Source organism: Saimiri boliviensis, chromosome 2 (assembly GCF_048565385.1).
Source record: "Saimiri boliviensis isolate mSaiBol1 chromosome 2, mSaiBol1.pri, whole genome shotgun sequence".
NCBI lineage: Eukaryota > Metazoa > Chordata > Mammalia > Primates > Cebidae > Saimiri > Saimiri boliviensis.
In genome coordinates, this window is record NC_133450.1 from 137,400,631 (window position 1) to 137,422,794 (window position 22,164).

Here is a 22,164-nt window from a genome sequence, read left to right on the forward strand (position 1 = left end):
CAATGATCAAAATGAAAATGAATTTTAAAAATAACTCTATTTAAAATAGCATCAAAAAATATAATACTTAGGGGCTGGGCATGGTGACTCACACCTGTAATCCCAGCATTTTGGGAGGCTGAAGAAAGCAGATCACTTGAGCCCAGGAGTTCAAGACCAACAATGGGAGACAGTGTCTCTTTTAAAAAAAAAAAAAAAAAAAAAAAGCCTGGTGTGGTGGCTCACACCTGTGGTCCCAGCTTCTTGGGAGGCTGAGGTGGTAGGACTGCCTGAGCCCAGGGAGGTGGAGGCTAGAGTGAGCTGTGATCACACTGCAGCCTGGATTACACAGGGAGACCCTGCCGAAAGAAAAGAAAACCCTAGAATAAACCCTCACATTTAAAGCCAACTGATTTTCAATGAGGATACAAGAAAAATTCAATCAGGAAGAAAGGTCTTTTTCATAAACATTGCTGGGACAACTGATTAGTAACTTGCAAAATAATACAGTTGGTCTCCTACTTCAAACCATATACAAAAATTAACTCAAAATTGATCAAAAACTTAAATAAAAAGATAAAACTATAAAACTCCAAGAAGAAAAAAACAAACGTTAAGTGTTTGTGATCTTCTATTAAGTAATGATTTCTTAGATGTCAGACCAAAAGCACTAGCAGCTAAAAGGAAAAAAAAAAAAAAAAACAGGTAAGGTGGACTTCATTCAAACTAAAAACATCTGTACTTCAAAGGACACCATCAAGAAAGGGGAAAGACAAGCCACAGACCAGGAGGAAATATGTGTGAATCACATGGCTGACAAGGGACTTCTACTTACATGAAGAACTCTGAAACTCAACCATAAAAATCAATCCAATCTGAAATCACAGAATCTAAAGAGAGATTCTCCAAAGATGACACCAAGATGGCCAATAACCACATGCAACGATGCTCACCATCACTGGCCGTCAGGAAAATGCAAACCAAAACCACAGTGAGATGCCACCTCACATCCACCAGGACGGCCACAGACGCTAAGAGCAGTGGCCAGGATGTGGAGAACCTGGAGTCCTCTGCAGTTGCTGCAGGGAAAGCGACACGGTGTGGCCACCGGAGGGTCCGGCAGTTCCCCAGAGCGGTCAGTCCGTGGCTCGGTGGCAGCGTGTACAGGAGCAGGGCACAGGCAGGGCCTCAAGGGCAGTGTAATAACACGGTGCTTGTGGCATCCAGCGTCACGTAGGAAACAAGTCCCACTAGAAAGGTCAAAGGAGGGGCGACCACAGAGAGAGGAGGAAAGAGCCAGAGGGCACTGGAGCCGACAGAAGAAACAGTTCAAAGACTCAGATGGGACGGCCACAGGAAGAAGCCAAACGACAGGAAGAAAACACCCAGGTGGGCTGCAGGAGGTGGACGGCGCGCGCAGGGAGTCGGGGCAACTCTGGACGGCGGGCCAGAGGTGGCAGCAGAGGCGGGCAGCGGTCCCCACAGTGCACAGTCAGTGGGCGGATGGGCACCCACAGGCACAGAGAGGCCGTCTGGGGTGCAAGGAGGACACGGCAGGGCCACAGCCTGCAATCCATGAGGGGCCGAGCAGGCTCCAGCTGGGAAAGCCTTAGGCAAGGCCAGGGTCTGAGCTGCTCCCACAGCTGCCAGCCTTGTGGGGTCCAGCCACAACACTGTACTCCAAAGCCGCCCGGCTCTCCATTCACTGTGGAGTACAGCACAGTTCGTGTGGCGCCATCGCCCTCATTTCCCGGGGCCACTCTTGGTGCAAGCTCTGCAAGCACATGGGAAGCCTGCACCACACCTTACAGAGGAGCGGAGCATCGCCCACTGCCCTCACCCTGCTCTCCCTCCACCTCCTGGTAACCACGGCTGTCCTCCACGTCTCCGTCACAAAACTGGAGCCATGCAGTTCGTGGCCTTTTGGGTCTGGCCTCTGTCACTTAACAAATCATACCTAAGCTTCATCCTTGGTGCGGCCTGACTCCTGCCGCATGTTCTGTGCTGCTGACCACTGTCCCACTGTACGGATGCACCACACTCTGTTCCTCCAGTTCATTATCAACTGAGGACACCTGAGTGCTTCCGGTTTTCAGTGACATGAACAGTGCTGCTACAAACATTTGTGTGGCCCCTCACTTTTAATTTTCTGGGTGTACTTTAAGACAAGGATATGCAGGATTTTTGCTCCTCCTGCTTGGACAAATGTGTTCTCTCTCTGGCACAGCTTTTGTGTGTGCCTGTGCCACTGTGTCTATTTAGGAATGGGATACATGAGAACGACAGCATAAACCTAGGTAACGCGAAGAATGTCAGAAGACGGGGACAAATGAAGCGAGGAGGAGCAGCGGGTTTCCAGGTTGGAGGGAAGCTCTGCTCCTGTCCCTCTGTGCACAGCGCCCTCACCTTCTCCCAGCAGCTCCGTCTTCACACAGCAATCTTGCTGAGGCTCCCCTCTTGCCGGAACTGCCTGTGAGAAAGAAACAACAGTCATCAGCCGGGTTCATCGGGAGGCTGACCGTACAACACGTCAGCATGGCTTTTCCAATGGTCATCATTTGGAAAAAGTCAAAAAGTCACGGTTACAACCTTCACCATTAGCGCTGGACAGTCAGACTTACTCCTGCCAGCCCGTTATGGTCACCTCCAAGGGAAAAACTGGCAGTCAGAACACAGTCCAAGGAAACTTCTGTTGCACTTCTGTTTTTGGAGACAGTTTTTTAACAATAAAAGCGTATTCATGTATTATTTATAGAATTAGATATCTGAAATCTTTTGGCTTTGTTACAGGAATGTTACAATTTATTTCAAAATGCATTCTGCTGCTGACAATAATTCATACAATTCAAATGTCCAACCTCCTACAAAAAACTATAGAAATAGATAAATCAACAAAATTCAATGAGAAACTTAAATCACTAAATATTTGAGATTAAACATCTAGTAAGTAAAGGCATATATCGTACAAGGCCTCTTAAAAATTTTTTTGTTGTTGAGACAGAGTTCACTCTCTCGCACAGGCTGGGTACAGTAGCGAGATCTCTGCTCGGTGCAACCTTTGCTTCCACAGTTCAAGCGATTCTCAGGCCTTGGCCTTCCAAGTAGCTGGGACTACAGGTGCACACCACCACACCCGGCTCAGTTTTGTATTTTCAGTAGAGACGGGGGTTTCCTTATGTTGGCGGGGCTGGTCTCAAACTCCTGATCTCAAGTAATCCGCCTACCTCGGCCTCCCAAAGTGCTGGGATTAGAGGCATGAGCCACCGCATGTGGACATAATTTTGTTTTTTTAAACAAAAATCCTTGCCTTCAAGAAGCTTAGAGTCTGGTTGGTAAAGGGAACATAAACACATAAAACAGTCATAGCAAGGACTCTCGACACAGCAGCAAGACCATGGAATCCAAGAAAAGGCAGTAGAGAGGCCGCACAGGCCCCGCCCACATCAGGGGCCTGGGAAGAGGGGTGCTGACCACAGCAGGGAGTCCGCCCAGGCCCCGCCCACATCAGGGGCCTGGGAGGAGGAGGGATGCTGACCACTCTAGGCAGTTTCAAAGGCCAAGCTGCAAGATGGGAACTGTCAAGCTGACAACCAAGCTTGGTGATGTGATACTGCAGAAACCCTTCGGAGAAACCACTGGAAACTGCAAGTGGGCAGGAAGCCTCCGGGTCAGGGTGATAAAATATGAGCAACTGAGTCAGGCATATTTGGTGCTCCAGGAGTCCATGACCAGATGAGGAAAGGCACAGACATGCCCAAGGTCGCTAGGAGCAGCTGGTCAGACAGCTGCAGAAGGCCGACCACAACCTGTTTCCATCCAGCAGGTAAAAAGTATAAGAGTTTGCAAAAACCTGGGTGTCCAGCATCTGGATGAGAAAATGTGTCAACAGTGGAGCCTCTCAACAGACCAGTGCCTCCTCACAAAGCAGACACCAAGCCGGGCCCCACCTGTGGTGGATGTGGCTATTGCTTTTCAGGGTTCAGATCCATGACCTGGCTGCCCTCTCAGCCGACTTGGTAACACCTGACCTAACTGCATCGCCTTCCTCAGGAGCTAGTCTCAGCAACGGTGCCCAGCCCACCCCTTCATGGTCAGGCAGGGGGTTGGGGACCAGGTATCCGACTCCCAGCCCCGATCAACCACTGCCAAACCAGGGACAAGCAACCCAGCTGCTCATGCCGGCCCTCAAGCATGCAGGCACACTACCCTTCCTGGCCCAGTACAGCTGTACGACAGCCAGCAGCCTGCACCCTTCAAATCTACCCACCAACAGGAGGTCTCCAGGATCCCCGCAATCCTTCCAGGAGTCCAGTAGGTCAAAACTTATTTCATAATAATGCTAGAACCTCAACTGCCTTTTTTACAGAGACAGTGCCCAAGCAGTGGTATCAGCCCTGCTGAATCCACCAGGCCAAGGCATGGAAGTGTGCTCCAGCAACTGAACTCTTGGCCACTAGGCACTTGGGGGCTCACCTGGGAATGCCCTGGATGAGGCAGTAAGATTCTGGCCTCACTCAACATCGGCCTGCAATGTTCCATGTCAGGGGAAGGGGCAAGCAGAGGCCGGGTGCAACGGCTGAGCGGGACCCAGTGTTCCTCACTCACAGAGCATCTTCACTTAAAAGAACAACTGGCAAAATCTATGCTACTCAAACCTGGATATTTGACAGACATTTTCACAGAACACAGTGAACCTCAAAGAAAACAACCAGCAGTATCTGTTGCCAATGTTAAAACTCTACCTTTTGAATTTCTGATGCATGTGTAAATGTGTATCTGTCCCCTGAAGCCTGGCAGCTTCCCCTATTTAAAGACTTTCCTCATGACACGGGAGGTACCATTAGTGACTATGATTTTTGATACACATAATAAAACGTGTCAACACAGGGAAGTTCTTCCTAACAAGGTGAGCGACAGGGTTCCCCAAACGACCAGTGCCTAATATTCAAAACCACACACAGGCTTTAACCTCACAGAGGAAGAAGGTCACTGATACAGTTTCGCCTTGTTGAGTTTTGGTGTAGTATCAAAGCAGAGTATCTGCAATTATCTCAAAAGATATCTAAATCCTTCTCCCTTGCCAACCACACATCTATGTAAGGCCAGATTCTCTTCCTATGAGATAGTATCACCTCCAGCTGGGTGCAGAAGCCCATCTGCAAATCCAGCTGTCCCTTTGGGTACCCAGATGTGACAGATGGGCCAGTGTGGAAAACAATGCCACTCAACATGAGTTTTTTCATTCAGAAGTACTGTCCACAAAACTGTTGTTTTCCCTAACATGTAAATAAAATGTTACATTTACCTTGTTTTAAAATAATTATGTGATTTTTTTTTAACTTTGCAGTTTTCATTTCTTTTACAGTAAATATCATTAGCTACAACCCAATAAACAAGAGCCCTCTGGGGTCCTCAACAGCTTTTACAAGTAGGGCCTTGAGGCACACCAAAGACGCAGCCCGCCCTGGCACAGCTCTGCCGACAAGGTCTCCTGGCCTGAGACGGGCCAGGTGGTGCACAGCAGGGTGACTTCACAAAGCTGCAGATCTGCAGGCATCCTCGGCACCAGCTGTGCCCCTCACATGCTGTCCCATCCTGGAGGCGCCCGCCAACCCCCACTCCCTCTCATAGTCCTCATCACCACCAGCAGCCACAAATCCTACCCATGAAATTAAGTTTTGTAACTTTTTGAAAAAAAATTTAAGAATGCTATGTAACACACTACCAAATAATGTCTAAGTACCCACTCTTCTGCTGTGTCTAACCCAACGGCACTCAGAAACCCTGTGACAAGCCCTGATCAGCATGCCAGGCCTCACACCAGTGTCAGGGCCAGAAACAGCACAGACGCCTCTGCCTGCTCAGTAGCAGCTCCGGTGCTCACTTCCGAAAGGGTCAGCTGGCACAGGCAGGAAAAAAAAGGGCTTATCGCCAGGGAGGAGGGAGGCCAGGCAGAGGCACACAGAGCAGGCTCTTCAAGGCAATGGCTCTGCCCTCTCCTCCAGAGCCGTGCCTCTCCAGACTTCCCAGAGGCTGGGAAGGTTTTCTCCTAGCAAGGGATGCTGCTTCCACAGCCCAGGGGCTGCCGTGGAAGCAGCATCCCTTGCTAGGATTAAATCCCAGTCATACTAGGGGACCTCCTGAGGCTGTTCTCCAAAGCACCAGAGGCTGGCTTCGGAGAACAGCCTCAGGAGCTCCCCTGGTATGGCTGCCAAGTCTCCTTTTGGCTGATGGATTCTAGCATTTTATGAAACCTCCAGATTAAAGACAAATTAGTTTACAATACAAATGTAAATTATAGGCCAGGTGCGGTGGCTCATGCCTTTATCCCAGCACTTTGGGAGACTGAAGTGGGCGCATCACAGGGTCAGGAGATCGAGGATTGAGACCAGCCTGGCCAACATGGTAAAACCCTATCTCTACTAAAAATACAAAACTTAGCAGGGTGTGGAGGTGGGGACCTGTAGTGTCAGCTACTCAGGAGCTTGAGGCAGGAGAATTGCTTGAACACGGGAGGCGGAGGTTGCAGTGAGCCAAGATTGTGCCACTTCACTCCAGCCTGGGCAACAGTGCAAGACTCCTGATAAATAATGTTTCAATAAAAAGGGGAGGCTGGCAAAATATATATATATATATATATATATATATATATATATATATATATATTTTTAAAAAAACAAAGGGCCGGGCGTGGTGGCTCACACCTGTAATCCAAGCACTTTAGAGGCCAAGGCGGGCTGATCACCTGAGGTTGGGAGTTCAAGACCAGCCTGACCAACATGGTGAAACCTCATCTTAATCCAAAAATTAAAATAAAAATAAATATTTTTTAAAAAGCGGGGGGGAGGCTGGGCACAGTGGCTCATGCTTGTAATCCCAGCACTTTGGGAGGCTGAGGTGGGTGGATCCCCTGAGGTCCAGGGTTTGAGAACAGCCTGGCCAACATGGTGAAACCCCATCTCTTCTAAAAATGAGCTGGGTGTGGTGGTGAGTGCCTGCAGTCCCAGCTACTCAGGAGGCTGAGGCACAAGAACTGCTTGAACCTGGGAGGCAGAGTTTGCAGTTAGCCAAGATCCAGCCACTGCACTCCAGCCTAGGCAACAAAGCTAGAATCCGTCTCCAAAAAAACAACAAAAAAAACAAAGATAAAGATCAAAGAAAAGGAACAATCCCTGGTTCTCAAATGTTTCACAAGCCCTCACCGCCCCAACAAACTGTCAGACAAAAGCATCTCTAGGCCTCCTTCCCAGCACCCAGGGCACCCTGAAAACATGGAAAGCCTGATCGGTTCCCATATCGCGATTGGGAAGTCGTGGAGAGGAAGACACGGCAACTCACATTTCAGAGGTTGAAAGGAGCCCCAGAGCCCCAGGAGTGGAAGGGGCCGTAGTCCTCTCTTGGTCAGTACAGGTGCCAGGGCAGGGGGGGTCCAGACCCCACAGCCCTCTAGGGACCCAAGATCCCATAGCCCTCTGTGACCTAGTCCCCCAACCTCACAGCAAGAAGAGACTGAGGGCAATGCCCACTCCAAACCCACCCTGGGAGGACAGCCCTAACTTGGGGCTTCTCGCTCCATCAGGAGACCCCTCCTCCCCTTCTGTGTGGGTTGCACCTGCTAACCACAGAGCCAGCCGGGCCTCTGCACCTGCCCAGGAAAACACATCACGTGTCCATTTCCACCTGAGCAACAGGCCTTGCATTTTCAGTGCCACAACTTGTGCACCATGGAGAGTACACACCAGGACGGCGGGTGAGAGAAAAAACCAGCATCGGCAAAGCATGAACAGGGAGCGTGCACACATTCAATGCTCAAACACTCATGCCGGCTCTTGCCACTTAAAAATCACATTATGACGATTTCAGAAAAACAGCTGCTTGGAAGTTCTTTTTATCCTCAGTACATCTGTCCCGAACTCAAGAACATTCAGGAATAGATTTCATGTCCAACTTCCAAACTCAAGTTAAATGAATTCCCATCCAGAGTAGTGGCTCACACCTGTAATCCCCGCAGTCTGGGAGGCAAAGGCAGGAGGACTGCTTGAGCCCAAGGGTTCGAGACCAGCCTAGACAAAACAGTGAGACCCCATCTCTACAAAACTGTTTAAAAACTAGCTAGGAGTGGTGGCACACACCTGTAGTCCCAGTTACTTGGGAGGCTGAGGTGGGAGGTTCCCTTGAACCTAGGAGGTTGAGGATGCAGTGAGCTGTGGATGCACCACTGCACTCCAGCCTGGGTGACAGAGGAAAACCCTGTCAAAAGAAGAAAAGAAAATGGAAAAGGAAGGAGAGAGAGAGAACAGAAAGAAGGGAAGAAAGGAAGAAAAGAAAGGAAGAAACAAAGGGAGAGAAGGAGGAAGGGAGAGAAAAAGGAAGGAAGGAAAGAAGGGAGGAAGGGAGGGAGGAAGGAAAACTCCCTCCCAGAGCCTGGGATTTCCAGGAATTCTGCTGCTTCTTTCAATTAAAGGGCCCTTTAAATACAAAATCCTAAGTAAAAAGATAAGAGGATGGAAGTAAAGAGAGGATACCAAGCAGCAATAATGAAGATTCTCAAAAACTAAAGGGGGAGGATTCTTGGGAAACGGGGTGAAGGACGAAGACGGATGGCTGAGGGATGTACCCAACAGCGATCCTCTCTCAATAGAAATGGCTATTTCGTCCTAAAACTCTACTCTTCTTAAATATTATAAAAAACCAATCACTATCTTAAATGCCCATGTTTCTTAAAATTAAAACCACCAGAAAACCTCAGAATCTACAACCAGGGCAGGGCCACAAGCTTCCAGTCTTAGGAGGACAAAGTAGCCCAGTCCTTCCCTCCAAGCCCCCAGCTCGCTGAGCTCCTCCCATCCCCGAATTCCCCTACAGGCTGCGGAGCTGATGTCACATAGCCTCCTTGTTTACAGACACAGTGCTACAGTTTGGCTCTGTCCCCACCAAAATCCCACGTTGAACCTTAAACCTGAACCTGGAGGAGGGGCCTAATGGGAGGTGACTGGATCATGGGGCTGGACGTCCCCCTTGCTGTTTTTGTGGTGTATCTCACAAGATCTGGTTGTTGGAAAGTGTATAGCACTTCCTCCTTCGCTCTCTCTTCCTCCTGATGGGCCAGGTAAGATGTGCTTGCTTCTCCTTTGCCCTCCTGCCACAATCCTAAGTTTCCTGAGGCCACCCTACAAGCAGAAGCCTGTACAGCCCACAGAACCATGAGCTGATCAAACCTCTTTCCTTTATAAATTACTAGTCTTGGGGATGTCTTCACAGCACTGTGAGAACAGGCTGATACGGAAGACCGGTACTAGAGAAGTGACACGCTGCTATAAAGATCCCTGAAAATGTGGAAGTAGCTTTGGAACTGGGTAATGGGTAGAAGTTGGAACAGTTTGAAGGGTTCAGAACAAGACAGGAAGATGAGGGGAAGTCTGGAACTTCCTAGAGGCTTGTTGAATGGCATTGACCAAAATGCTGATAGTGATAGGGACAATGAAGTCCAGGCTGAGGAGGTCTCAGGTGGAGATGAGGAACTTACCAAAAATTGGAATAAAGGTCACTTTTGCCATGCTTTAGCAAAGAGACAGGCAGCACTGTGTGGTGCTCTAGGAATCTGTGGAACTTTGAATTTGAGAGAGATGATTCAGGGTATCTGGTAGAAGAAACTCGTAAGTGGCAAAGCAGTCCACGATGTGGCCTGGCTGCTTCTAACGGCATACATTCATATGCACACACAAAGAGAGTATCTGAAACTGGAATTTATATTTAGAAGGAAGCAGAGCATAAAAGTTTGAAAATTTTGCAGCCTGAACATGTGGTAGGGGAAAAAAAAAACCATTTTCAGGGAAGGAATTCAAGCCAGCTACAGAAATTTGCACAAGGATCTAAATGTTAATAGCCAAGACAATGGGGAAAATGCCTCAGAGACCTTTGCAGCAGCCCCTCCCATGACAGGCCTGGAGGCCTAGGAGGGCAGAATGGTTTTCTGGGCCAGGGCCAGGGCCCTGCTGCTTTGTGCAACCTCGGTACGCTATGCCCATCATCACAGCCACTCCAGCTCCAGCAGTGGCTGAAAGGGCCCCAGATATGTCTCAGGCTGCTGACTCAGAGGTTGCAAATCAACAGCTACCAAGGCTTCCACATGATGTTAAGCCAGCAGGTGTGCAGAGGGCAAGAGTTGAGGCTTCGGAGCCTGCACCTAGATTTCAGAGGATGTATGGAAACTTCCAGGTGTCCAGGCAGAAGCTTGCTGCAGGGGCAAAGCCCCCATGGAGAACCTCCATTAGGGCAGTGCAGAGGAGAAATGCGGGACTGGAGCCCCATGTGGAGTCTCACCGGCTGTGAGAAGAGGGCCACTGCTCTCCAGACCCCAGAGTGGTAAATCCACCTTTGGCTTGCACCATGTGCCTGGAAAAGCAGCAGGCACTCAACACCAGCCCATGAAAGCAACTGCAGAAGCTGTACCCTAAAGAGCCACAGAGGCAGAGCTGCCCAAGCCGTTGGGAGCCCACCCCTTCCATCAGTGTGGCCTACAAGTGAAACATGGAATCAGAGGAGATTATTGCGGAACTTTGAGATCTAACGACTTCCCTGCTGCGTTTCAGACTTGCATGGGGCCTGTAGCCCCTTTGTTTTGGTCAATTTCTCCCTTTTCGAATGGAAGCTTTTAGCCAATGCATGTATTCTCTTTGTTTCTTGAAAGTAAGCTTGTATTTTATTTTACAGGCTGATAGGCAGAAGGGACTTACCTTGTCTCAGTTAAGACTTTGGACTTTTGAGTTAATGCTGTAATGAGTTAAAACTTTGGAAAACTGCTGGGAACTGGGAAGGTATGATTGTGTTTTGAAATATGAGAAGAACTTAGCACTTTGGGAGGCTGAGGCGGGTAGATCACGAGGTCGAGACCAGCCTGACCAACATGGTGAAATCCTGTCTCTACAAAAATTACAAAAATTATCTGGGCACAGTGGCACACATCTGTAATCCCAGCTACTCAGGAGGCTGAGGCAGGAGAATCACTTGAACCTGGGAGGCAGAGGTTGCAGTGAGCCAAGATCGCGCCACTGCACTCCAGCCTGGCTACAGAGTAAGACTCCATCTCAAAAAACAAAACCAAAAAAACAGGGTCACGACAGCAACGAATCAAACCTTTTGAGAAAAGGAGAATGGCAGACTAGTGAGACCACACTTCAGCACACATTTGACGTGCTCGAGCTGGACTCTACCATCCTTCTAGAAAACAACATTCTCCTCTTCCAAATGCCCACTTTAACACATTGTCTAAGGCACTGATGTGGCTGGAGAAAAAAGAGTATTTCCCACTTTGTGAAGTTTTTTCTTAAATGTTCACTGGTGGATTTAGGTACACACAAAAACCTAAGGGGGGAAAAAGTTTCCCAGAAAGTGAAGCAGAACTCGGGCCCCATGCTGGATGTGGAAGCCAAGCACATGAGCAGCTCCTGGGGAGGCTGGCACTGCAGGCTGCTGTAAGACATGAAACAGACATGAGGCATCCAGTCACGGTCACAGCTCAGATGATATCCAAAACGGGGACAGAGGGATAGGAGAAGTACTCACAGGCAAAGTCTGTAAAACGAATATATTCTTTAGGTAAATACTGGTGTGTGGTTATGTTCATGCTAGTGACCTCACAAATTCTTTTCAGCAACACAGGACAGAAGGTAGTAACCTTTTTATTCCACATGATGATACATGTTTACATAACTGAGATTTTCTTAATGATTAAAATAAAAAGCTTCAACTTTTTACAACACAATCACTTTATTTGTACGTCTCTTCCGCTAAATGTAATTATAAAATAAGCATGCAATAATCACTTAAACTTAACATAATTTGTAGGTAAAGCAAAGGCAGCATATACACATTAGCCTATTCATTCATTTTTACAGACAGGGTCTCGCTCTGTCACCCAGGCTGGAGAGCAGTAGCACGATCACAGCTCACTGCAGCCTCGAACTCCTGGGCTCAAGAAATCTTCTCACTTCAGCCTTCCAACAGTAGAGACTAGGGGCATGAACCACTATGCTCAGGGAACAACATTTTCTTTTTGTGTGTGGGGGGTGCAGGGAAGACAGTTTCACTCTGTCGCCCAGGCTGGAGTGCAGTGGCGCAATCTCGGCTCACTACAACCTCCGCCTCCCAGGCTCAAGTGATTCTCCTGCCTTAGCCTCCCAAGTGGCAGGAATTATAGGTGCACAACAATTAGAGCCTGACTAATTTGTGTATTTTTAGTAGAGATGGGGTTTCACCACATTGGCCAGATTGGTCTCGAACTCCTGACCTCAAGTGATCTGCCCACTTTAGCCTCTCAAAGGGCTGGGATTACAGAATGTGAGCCACCATGCCTGGCCTGACATTTTCAACGGAATGAATTTCTTTCTCATGGCTGACAGGACAGCATTACTTTTCATCTACAAGTGGACACTTCTCCTTTGTCATTTAATACACAATGACCATGCAGCCAATACAATTTGCCATAATATAGTTAACCTTAATTTTACATTTGACATTAGATGGTTGTATAAAAGACAATTTCGATTACACATACAGTATAAATTATTAAACTTTTGTGAAGAGCTCAGCATCACTTTTCCAGAAACAATGGCAGCACATCTTCAGTATTCGACTGCCTGCTCCGATGGAGTCTCCTCACCAGCACCTGCACTGCCTGCCCACCTGAAAGGTGAGGCACTGTCCCCCGCAGGGGAAGAACAGGGCACCACCTGCCCCTGCAGGTGAGGTTCCCACTGCGTGGCCGCCTGCTCTATCTATTTCTACCAAACTACTGACTTTTTTAAAAAATAAACAATGTCTAGTGGGGGAAAGATCATAGAAACTGAGACACTGCCCCTTATGAGATTCCTAAAATTGAAAGATAAATAAGGACTAGACATATTTTGGATAATCTCTGTTAAAATTATTCAAAGACAAGCCCATAAAAGTATTCAAATAATTTTATAAATTTAAATTTTAAGACACAGGAGAAAGAACCAATGGAACCGTATTGACTACAAAACAGATGGGACACTGGCCACTGGTATATTACAAAAAAAAAAAAGACTCAATGGCTTCATGGATGCCTGTAAACCTAGGCCCTGCCTGACCCTGAAACGAACTGAGGGTGCCCCTAAGGTTCCAGGCTGGCAGGAAGGACCCCTGCCCATCTCTATCTGGGCCTAGGGGATAGCCAGCCACCTCTCTGCCCACTCTAGCTTTGAACAACCTGGCAACCTGCTTACTAGCTTTAAAAATCCTTTCAGTGAGGCCGGGTGCAGTGGCTCACGTCTGTAATGCCAGCACTTTGGGAGGCCGAAGCGGGCGGATCACCTGAGGTCAGGAGGTCAAAACCAGCCTGGCCAATATGGTGAAACCCCGTCTTTAGCAAAAATAAAAAACTGGGTGTGGTGGCACATGCCTGTAATCCCAGCTACTCAGGAGGCTGAGGCAGGAGAACCGTTTGAACCCAGGAGGCGGAGGTTGCAGTGAGCTGAGATCGCACCACTACACTCCAGCCTGGGCGACAGAGTGAAACTCCGTCTCAAAAAAAAAAAAAAAAAACTTTTAGTGATACCTTAGGCAGCTTTAGTGGCCTTCCAGAGATGCCCTCACCCATTAAAAAGATGACATCTGATCCTTCATGTTCACCACAGACAGGACAAACAATGGCGTTTTACAACCCACACAGTCAATTACCACCATGAGGTGAAGAGGAATAAGGTAGTTCACCGAGTCTTCAATAACACAACCACATCACAGTTACCCCAGAAGTGATCCTTCCTTTTCCTACTCAAAGTTTGGAGTTTCCACAACATGCTGGACAAGACAAATTGGGTCCACGTTCTGTCAACAAACCAACCATAATGACCATTCTCAGTACTTGTTACAGTAGCCTTCATTTCCACACTGTGTCTCTGCACCCTACCAGGAGGCTGGTGCCAAAGCCTGAGAGTCGGGCCTCCGTGAGCCACCACCCTCACAAAAGTGCCATCCTCCCTTCGGACTAGAAGATGCAGACATTTTACTCATAAAGTCAAACTACAGAAAAGGAGCTGTATGGATAGAATCGTCTGAATGGAAAACTTCACAATGAGAAAACAGTCATCTTATCTAAAGGCTCTTCTGCTCATTTCTCCAGAAAGCTTTGTTCTTATCTTAGACTAAACAAATTACTGAAGGCTTCTTGTAATTTGGCTCTATAAATGAAACCACAGAAACTACTTTGGAAATGAATATTCTACCAACATATTCCTAAATTACAAAATATAATATAAATGATCCAAAGGAAAAATTTCTAATCTCAACAGTAAGATTTTAACTACAAAAAGTATTCTCCTATATATAAAGCTAAAAGAAAACTCCTTAAAGTTACCAGAAATTTAAAACTGCTTCAAAAAATATCTTCAAACAGTAGGCTAGGTAAAGTGTCCAACCCTGCGTGCGGTGAGCGTCAGGCGGAGTTGGCGGACCCAGTGGGCAGAGCAGGGTCTCCCTCAGGCCAAGTGTGCTCCAGGAGCGCCTGCTCTGGAACCAGAGACTCCACAGAAACATGGAGCTCAAGTGCCAAAACAAACAATCAAGCACGTGGATCTCAAACTCTGGTTTTATTTGTTTTGAGACAAACTATCACCCAGGCTGGAGCGCAGTGGTGCCACCTCGGCTCACTGCAACCTCCTCCTCCCAGGTTCACGTAATTTCTCCTGCCTCAGCCTCCCAAGTAGCTGGGATTACAGGTACGTACCAAAAATTAGCACAGCTAATTTTTGTATTTTTAGTAGAGACAAGGCTTTACCACATTGGTCAGGCTGGTCTTGAACTCTTTACCTCAAGTGATCCCACCGCCTCAGCTGGGATCACAGGCATGAGCCACCGCATCCTCTACACTGTTTTCTCAGGGCCAACTCTGCGGTCTGCTCTGCAGTCCTGTGCCGCTGACTTGGGCTTTATGGAGAGCAGCAGGACCACCCCAGCCACAGCACACTCGACCCTCCCATGGAAGTTGCAGCCACTTCATAGAAAAGCTACCTCCAGAACTCAAGGTTCAAGCCTGTCACCCAGGCTGGTGTATAGTGGTACAGGCACAGCACCACTAAGGCTAGCTCTTTAACTGTTTAAGAGGAGTCAAAGCCATTTCGTAAGGAGTCTTGAGTCATACCAGAAGGCACCACTGCAAGTGAGAACCACACGAGCTCAGAAGGGAAGCGAGGAAGATGCAGGCATTCTCCCATGGAACTCATCTGCTGTGCCTCCCAATGGGACCTCCACACATTTCTACCCTGCCATTTGTGTTTTGGGAGGGCTGTGTCAACTTTCACGTATTATCTACCTGGGCTTTAAAGACACCCCCATGATGGCAAGACATTAAGAAAATGGAAGGAAAGAATCTGTGCGGTCTCTTTAAATTTATCTTCATGATTCCACAGTTGAACTTGATGTTAGCCTTTCACAACTGGGGGAGACTATGAGAAGGAAAGTCTTTCCTCCTGACAAGAAAACACACTGGTCCGCTGGGCTATCCTACACGCTATCAACATTTATAAACGTCGGCCGGGCACGGTGGCTCAAGCCTGTAATCCCAGCACTTTGGGAGGCCGAGGCGGGTGGATCACGAGGTCAAGAGATCGAGACCATCCTGGTCAACATGGTGAAACCCCGTCTCTACTAAAAACACACACACCAAAAAAAAAATTAGCTGGGCATGGTGGCACGTGCCTGTAATCCCAGCTACTCAGGAGGCTGAGGCAGGAGAATTGCCTGAACCCAGGAGGTGGAGGTTGCAGTGAGCCGAGATCGCGCCATTGCACTCCAGCCTGGGTAACAAGAGCGAAACTCCGTCTAAAAAAAAAAAAAAAAAAAAAAAAAAAAAATTTATAAACGTCATTTCACAACAACCAACACACAGGGCAGACAAAGATTGCCTTCTCTACCCAATGGTGCAGATTTTTTTATTCTAGTCAAAATAAGAAAAATGTCACATTCCAGTCTGCCATTTGCTCCTTTCTGTTTTAGGAAAGCCCGGGGTCTGAAAGAAACTCGACTCATCCTCTCCTTGGGAACCCAACAACAGCAAGAAAGAACTTGAAATGCCAAACGGCTTCTCCAAGACTGGAAGCAACTTGGGTCCAGGAAACTCGTGAAATGAAGAACACTCTCTGCCCACCCCCTAATTGTACACCACTTTCCACATACCAATTTCACCAGCTAATTATCAAAAGGGGTGGAGAGAAAAAGAATGAATCCTTTCAATATCTGAGAGATTTTCTTTTCCCTCTTTTGTTTTTGTTTTTTCCCTTGGCAGAAAAAGGAAAGTTGGTTCCTAAATTTGGAAAAAAACAATTAATATCCAAAGTAGCCCCAGAAATTACATTTAAGGGATTTTAAAATATCAGAACAGATTCCTTTTCCATCTGCTGCTTAACCCTTAATTGAGCCTCTCTGCAAAGAAAAGAAAATTGAACGTGGCTCCATCCCTACTGCTGCCTTTGTCTAGTTCTTTAGGCTACAGGATTTATCCACAGATGGCAAAACCAGTGTACACATGTGCCAGTCCCTCATGTGCCTCCAGCAGTGTGCTGAGACTCCTCCATCGAGAGATGGGTCAGTATCCCCTCACTTTTGCCTCGGTGGACCTAACTGCCTGGACCTAAGGCATGTGGCTGAAGTGAGCAGCCCATGACACAGATCACGGCCTTGACCCAGCTCTGGTTTGCTTGCTTGCTCTATGTGTGAGGGGCCCACACCATCTGGAGACCACACGTGGGTGCCCTGGCCAACAACCCACTAACTAGTGCTGGCCACCAGGCATGAACGTGAAGCAGCCCATACTAACAAGACCCCATACTCGCGTCTTCCAGTTGAGACCCCAGACTCGTGGACCAGAAAAAAGTCATCTCCTCTGGGTGGTCTGGATGCCTGCCCCCTGAAAAGGATGACAAATGATTGTTGTTGTTTCAGCCACTGAGTTTCCGAGCCCTGCAGTCTGTGGCCAGAGACAAGGAAGGCCGTGGTGCTCTCTGTCCTGCCCTTCTTTCCCTCGCCAGCAGAGGTCAGAGCAAACACCAGCTGCAGGGCCGGGTCCATGCTCCCAGCACAGGCCTGACACGGAGCTCTAACAGCAATCCAAGCTCTAGCCCACCTGCCACCAAGGCCTGGGCTCCACGGCTGCAGTGTGTGCCCTGATGGGACCAGACCAACGGAGATCAGCAAACCAGGAAGGTGAACAGTCCAAGTGCCCCTACAGATGCACTACATGCCAAGGGCAGTCCCAGGGGCCGGGCAGCCAGCGACGTGAGTGCACAGGGTGTGAGCACCTGCCTGCAAAGACCCCAACAACTCCTAATTCCCATCAGCGAGACCCTGCCTGTTTAGAGCCTTTCAAATCCAAAACCAAAAAGTAGCCATGACCAGAGCAGGTGCCTTGCCCTAACTGGGGAGTATGAAGCCAGAGGGTATTTGTTCTAAGGATACTCAAGCTGGAGACTGCGACTCGCCTTTCTTACCACCACTAACCATGTTGATGTTCTAGTTGATCTCTTGTCTCCTTTGAGACTGAAAGTACAACTGCCACAACCTGGTTTACCTGCAACATTGAATTCCTGGGCCCGCAGAGCTGACGGCCTGCCTTCCAGGAGATTCTCTATGTCAATGGCACCCTGGGGCCTTGTGCCTGGTCACTTGCTAACCAGCCTCATGTGCTAACAGCTCCTGCCTGTGTGCCGGGCACACATGCTGCACCATCGCGTGGCAGGTATCGGCCAGCGTCCTGCGCCATCACGTGGCAGGTATCGGCCAGCGTCCTGCGCCATCACGTGGCAGGTATCGGCCAGCGTCCTGCACCATCGCATGGTGGGTAAGTGACAGGCAAGGCTTAATATCAGACTGGCTAGATTGAAATCCCAGCTTGGTCATTAATTAGATGTGTAACCCTGGTTTCTTTTTTTTTTTTTTTGAGACGGAGTTTCGCTCTTGTTACCCAGGCTGGAGTGCAATGGCGTGATCTCGGCTCACCGCAACCTCCGCCTCCTGGGTTCAGGCAATTCTCCTGCCTCAGCCTCCTGAGTAGCTGGGATTACAGGCACGCGCCACCACGCCCAGCTAGTTTTTTGTATTTTTAGTAGAGACGGGGTTTCACCATGTTGACCAGGATGGTCTCGATCTCTCGACCTCGTGATCCACCCGCCTCGGCCTCCCAAAGTGCTGGGATTACAGGCTTGAGCCACCATGCCCGGCCAACCCTGGTTTCTTAACCTCTCTGTGCCTGTTTTGTCTTAAGTAAAATGGGAACAACTAACTACAAAACCCAGCTCAGCAGACTATGAGGTGGACACTCAGGACTACGGGTAATGTTTAAGTTCTGAATCGATTATCAGCATTAATATTATTCCATATATCTAATTAATATAAAATTAAGGTGTTTAATATCTGCCATGTGGAAGACATCAACCACTTCTTGTTAGACACCTGCTAACTTCACCTATCCAAAAACATGACCAGTCCCCTAAGCCCAGCCTCACTGGGCGTCTCCAACTCCATGCTGTGCCTCTGGCCCTCAGCCCATCTCCCTGAGTGCAACAATCAACCTGCTCTTTCCATCCACCCACTACACCATTTTCCTTCCTAAAAACTCTTATTACTGCCATGCTGAAAACCTCTGCTGTGCCCAGAGGTAAAGAGACCCACTCGCCTCAGCCTCCCTAAAGGGTATCCCGTCCAGATCCCCCAGGTGAGGTGGGCAGAGGTGCAGTCCAGCTGGTTCCAAGGACAATTCTTCAGGCCACATCCACCCAGACTCAGGCTTCTGACTGTCCCTTCTTTCTGAAAGATGCCCTTCCCCCGCCTGCACGTGTTCACCCTCCTCAGCCAGCTCTGAAGTCAGCTCTTGCCCAGGCTTCTTCCTTGGTGCTGCCACATCCAGCAACAGCAGACACTGCACACTGGAACGTGGCGGCTTCACCGGGGCGGGAGCACACACCTGAGCACTGCTCACTGCCATCCAGCACACATACTGTGCAATGTGCCCCTAACCAGTGCACAGATCACCTAATTCCTTCCCACACATGTAAGATGCCAATGTCTAAAAGCAGGCGTCCCCAAACTTTTTACACAGGGGGCCAGTTCACTGTCCCTCAGACCGTTGGAGGGCCACCACATACTGTGCTCCTCTCACTGACCACCAATGAAAGAGGTGCCCCTTCCTGAAGTGCGGCGGGGGGCCGGATAAATGGCCTCAAGGGGCCATAGTTTGGGGACGCCTGTCTAAAAGAGACTTTTCTCACTTTCTACGGTTTTAAAAACTCCTAAGTAAAAAGAAAAAGTTGACTGAAAAGCACCATCTAAGGCCAGGCATGGTGGCTCACACCTGTTAATTCCAGCACTTTGGGAGGCCATGGCAGGTGGATGACCTGAGGTCAGAAGTTTGAGACCAGCTTGGCCAACATGGTGAAACCGCGTGTCTACTAAAAACACAAAAACTAGCCAGGCATGGTGGTGCACGCCTGTAATTCCAGCTACTCAGGAGGTTGAGGCAGGAGAACTGCTTGGACCCAAGAGGCGGAGGTTGCAGTGAGCTGAGATCGAGCCACTGCACTCCAGCCTGGGCAACAGAGTGAGACTATATCAAAAAAAAAGAAGAAGAAGAAGAAGAAGAAGAAGAAGAAGAAAGAAGAAGAAAGAAAGAAGAAGAAGAAAGAAGAAGAAAGAAGAAGAAAGAAGGGAGAGGGAGGAGGGGGAGGAGGAGGAGGAGGAGGAGGAGGAGGAGGAGGAGGAGGAAAAGCAAAGCACCATCTATCGACAATACATCATTTGAAATATCCAAAGATGCATGTAAACATTATTCATCAGTGCTGAGGGAGGCTCCTTCCCCAGTGGTGTTCTGGAACCTTGCATGATACCGGCTGGTGCTTTGTATGATTCTCATCTTACGCCATTTCCAAATTCTTACACACATCACCCTTCTCAGTAGTTCTGCCTGTTTTGCACTTCGGAAGAATCAGGAATATCCTGTGAATTTTCAGTAAACCTCACTTCATTTATATTTCAGGGAAAGAGAACAATCTCAAAAGCTCCTGTATTAAAAGAGGAAGGGAAGGAAAATCCAGGACAAGGAAACGCAGGGGAGACAGGGCACTGGGTGTGTGAGCGGAAGCCGAGAGCCAGGCAAATGCCCGAGCAGAAGAGGTCACTTCACACCCACAAGAGGCTGTCATCAAAAAGATGGACACTTACAAGTGCTGGCAAGGAGGTGGAGAAGCTGGAACCCTTGTGTGCCGATAGTGAGAATGCAAAATGGTGCAGTTGCCATGGAAAACAGTATGCGGTTCCTCAAAACATCAAAAATAGAATTACCACAAGACCTAGCAATTGAAAGCAGGGCCTCAAAGCGATATGTATATATCATGTTCATAACAGTATCACCTGCAACAGCCGAGGGGAGGAAGCGACCCAGGCGTGCCATCAGCTGATACCCACTCACGGACGGTCCATCAGCTGATACCCACTCACGGACGGTGCATCAGCTGATACCCACTCACGGACGGTCCATCTGCTTATACCCACTCATGGATGGTCCATCAGCTGATAACCCACTCACAGACAGTCCATCAGCTGATAACCCACTCACAGATTGTCCATCAGCTGATAACCCACTCATGGACGGCCCATCAGCTGATACCCACTCATGGATAAAGAAAACGTAGTCCATCCTCACAAAAGAACGCTACAGCCAAGCACGGTGGCTCACGCCTGTAATCTCAGCACTTTGGGAGGCTGAGGCAGGTGGATCACTTGAGCTCAGAAATTCGACCAGCCTGGGCAACACAGAGAAACCCTGTCTCTACAAAAGTATATATATATTATTTCAGCCTCAAAAAAGGAAGGAAATTCAGACACATCCCACAACATAGATGACCCTCAAGGACATGATGCTATGAAAAATGAGCCAAGCACAAAAAGGTTAATACTGTATGGTCCACTTGTATGAGGTCCCTAGATAGTCCAAGTGATAGAGACAGGAAGTAGAAAGGTGGGTGTGAGGGGCTGAGGGGAGGGAGGAATGCACACGGCATTTAATGGAGACAGAGTTTCAGCATGAAATCATGAAACAGTTCTGGAGCTGGATGGTAGCAACAGAGATACAGTGTGAATAAACTGAACAGTTCTGAGCTATATACTTTAAAATGGTTAAGATGCTAAATTTTACGTTATGTATATTCTGTCACAAATTTAAAACATGTTTAAATGAGCCCTCTCTGTGTGACCCAGCACCTTAACTTCATGGTGCTTATCTACAAAAACTCTTGGACACGTACACATGGAAGAATATACAATGCTGTTTAAACCAACAATGCTATTTGTAACAGCAACACACACGTGATCATCACAATGACCACCAATATGGGAATGTTTAAAGGAGAAGGCCGGGCACAGGGGCTCATGCCTGTAATCCCAGCACTTTGGGAGGCCGAGGCAGGTGGATCACACAGTTAAGAGTTCGAGACCAGCCTGACCAACACGGTGAAATCCCATCTCTACTAAAAACACAAAAATTAGCTGGGCGTGGTGACGGGCGCCTGTAGTCCCCGCTACTGGGGAGGCTACAAGAGAATCCCTTCAACCTGGGAGGTGGAGACTGCAGTGAGCCCAGATCGTGCTACTGCACTCCGGCCTGAGCAACAGAGCAAGACTCTATCTCAAAAAATTAAATTAGGGAAACATGGTATATTACATACTTCGACACCTAGTATATACCTTTTTTTTTCTGAGACAGGGTCTTACTCTGTCGCTCAGGCGGGAGTGCAGTGGGACAATCACAGTTCACTGCAGTCTTGAACTCCTGGGCTCAAGCGATCTTCCCGCCTCAGCCTCTCAAAGTGCTGGGATGACAGCATAAGGAACTGCACTCATCCTCCCGGTGTGTAATTATTATGCAACAGCTCATAAAGTAGATCATGGAAAGAGCTCTATGAAATACTGCGAAATAAAAAAGCAAATACACGAGAATCAGTTACCCTGCATCCTTCACTTCCAAATTCTACATGATGCCCATCGACAAATCCGGTCTCCACCTTCAGAATACATGAGAAATCCCATCACTTCTCATGCCAGCAACACTGCCATCTGATCTCTTGCTCAGTTTCTCCACATCCCTTTGAGTCTTAACACAGTAATCCCATTAAAATTTAA

General features: G+C 48.3%; 1 protein-coding gene across 8 annotated transcripts in view; it reads right to left on the reverse strand.

Annotated features, from left to right (window-relative positions):
- Positions 1 to 22,164, reverse strand: part of EHMT1 (euchromatic histone lysine methyltransferase 1) — a 222,698-nt gene that overhangs the window by 120,825 nt on the left and 79,709 nt on the right. For all 8 annotated transcript variants that reach the window (XM_074394408.1, XM_039461268.2, XM_039461267.2 and 5 more), the window contains one exon: positions 2,386 to 2,449. In XM_074394408.1, the coding sequence (XP_074250509.1) occupies positions 2,386 to 2,449 (64 nt within the window). The remainder of the gene's footprint in view (positions 1 to 2,385; positions 2,450 to 22,164) is intronic.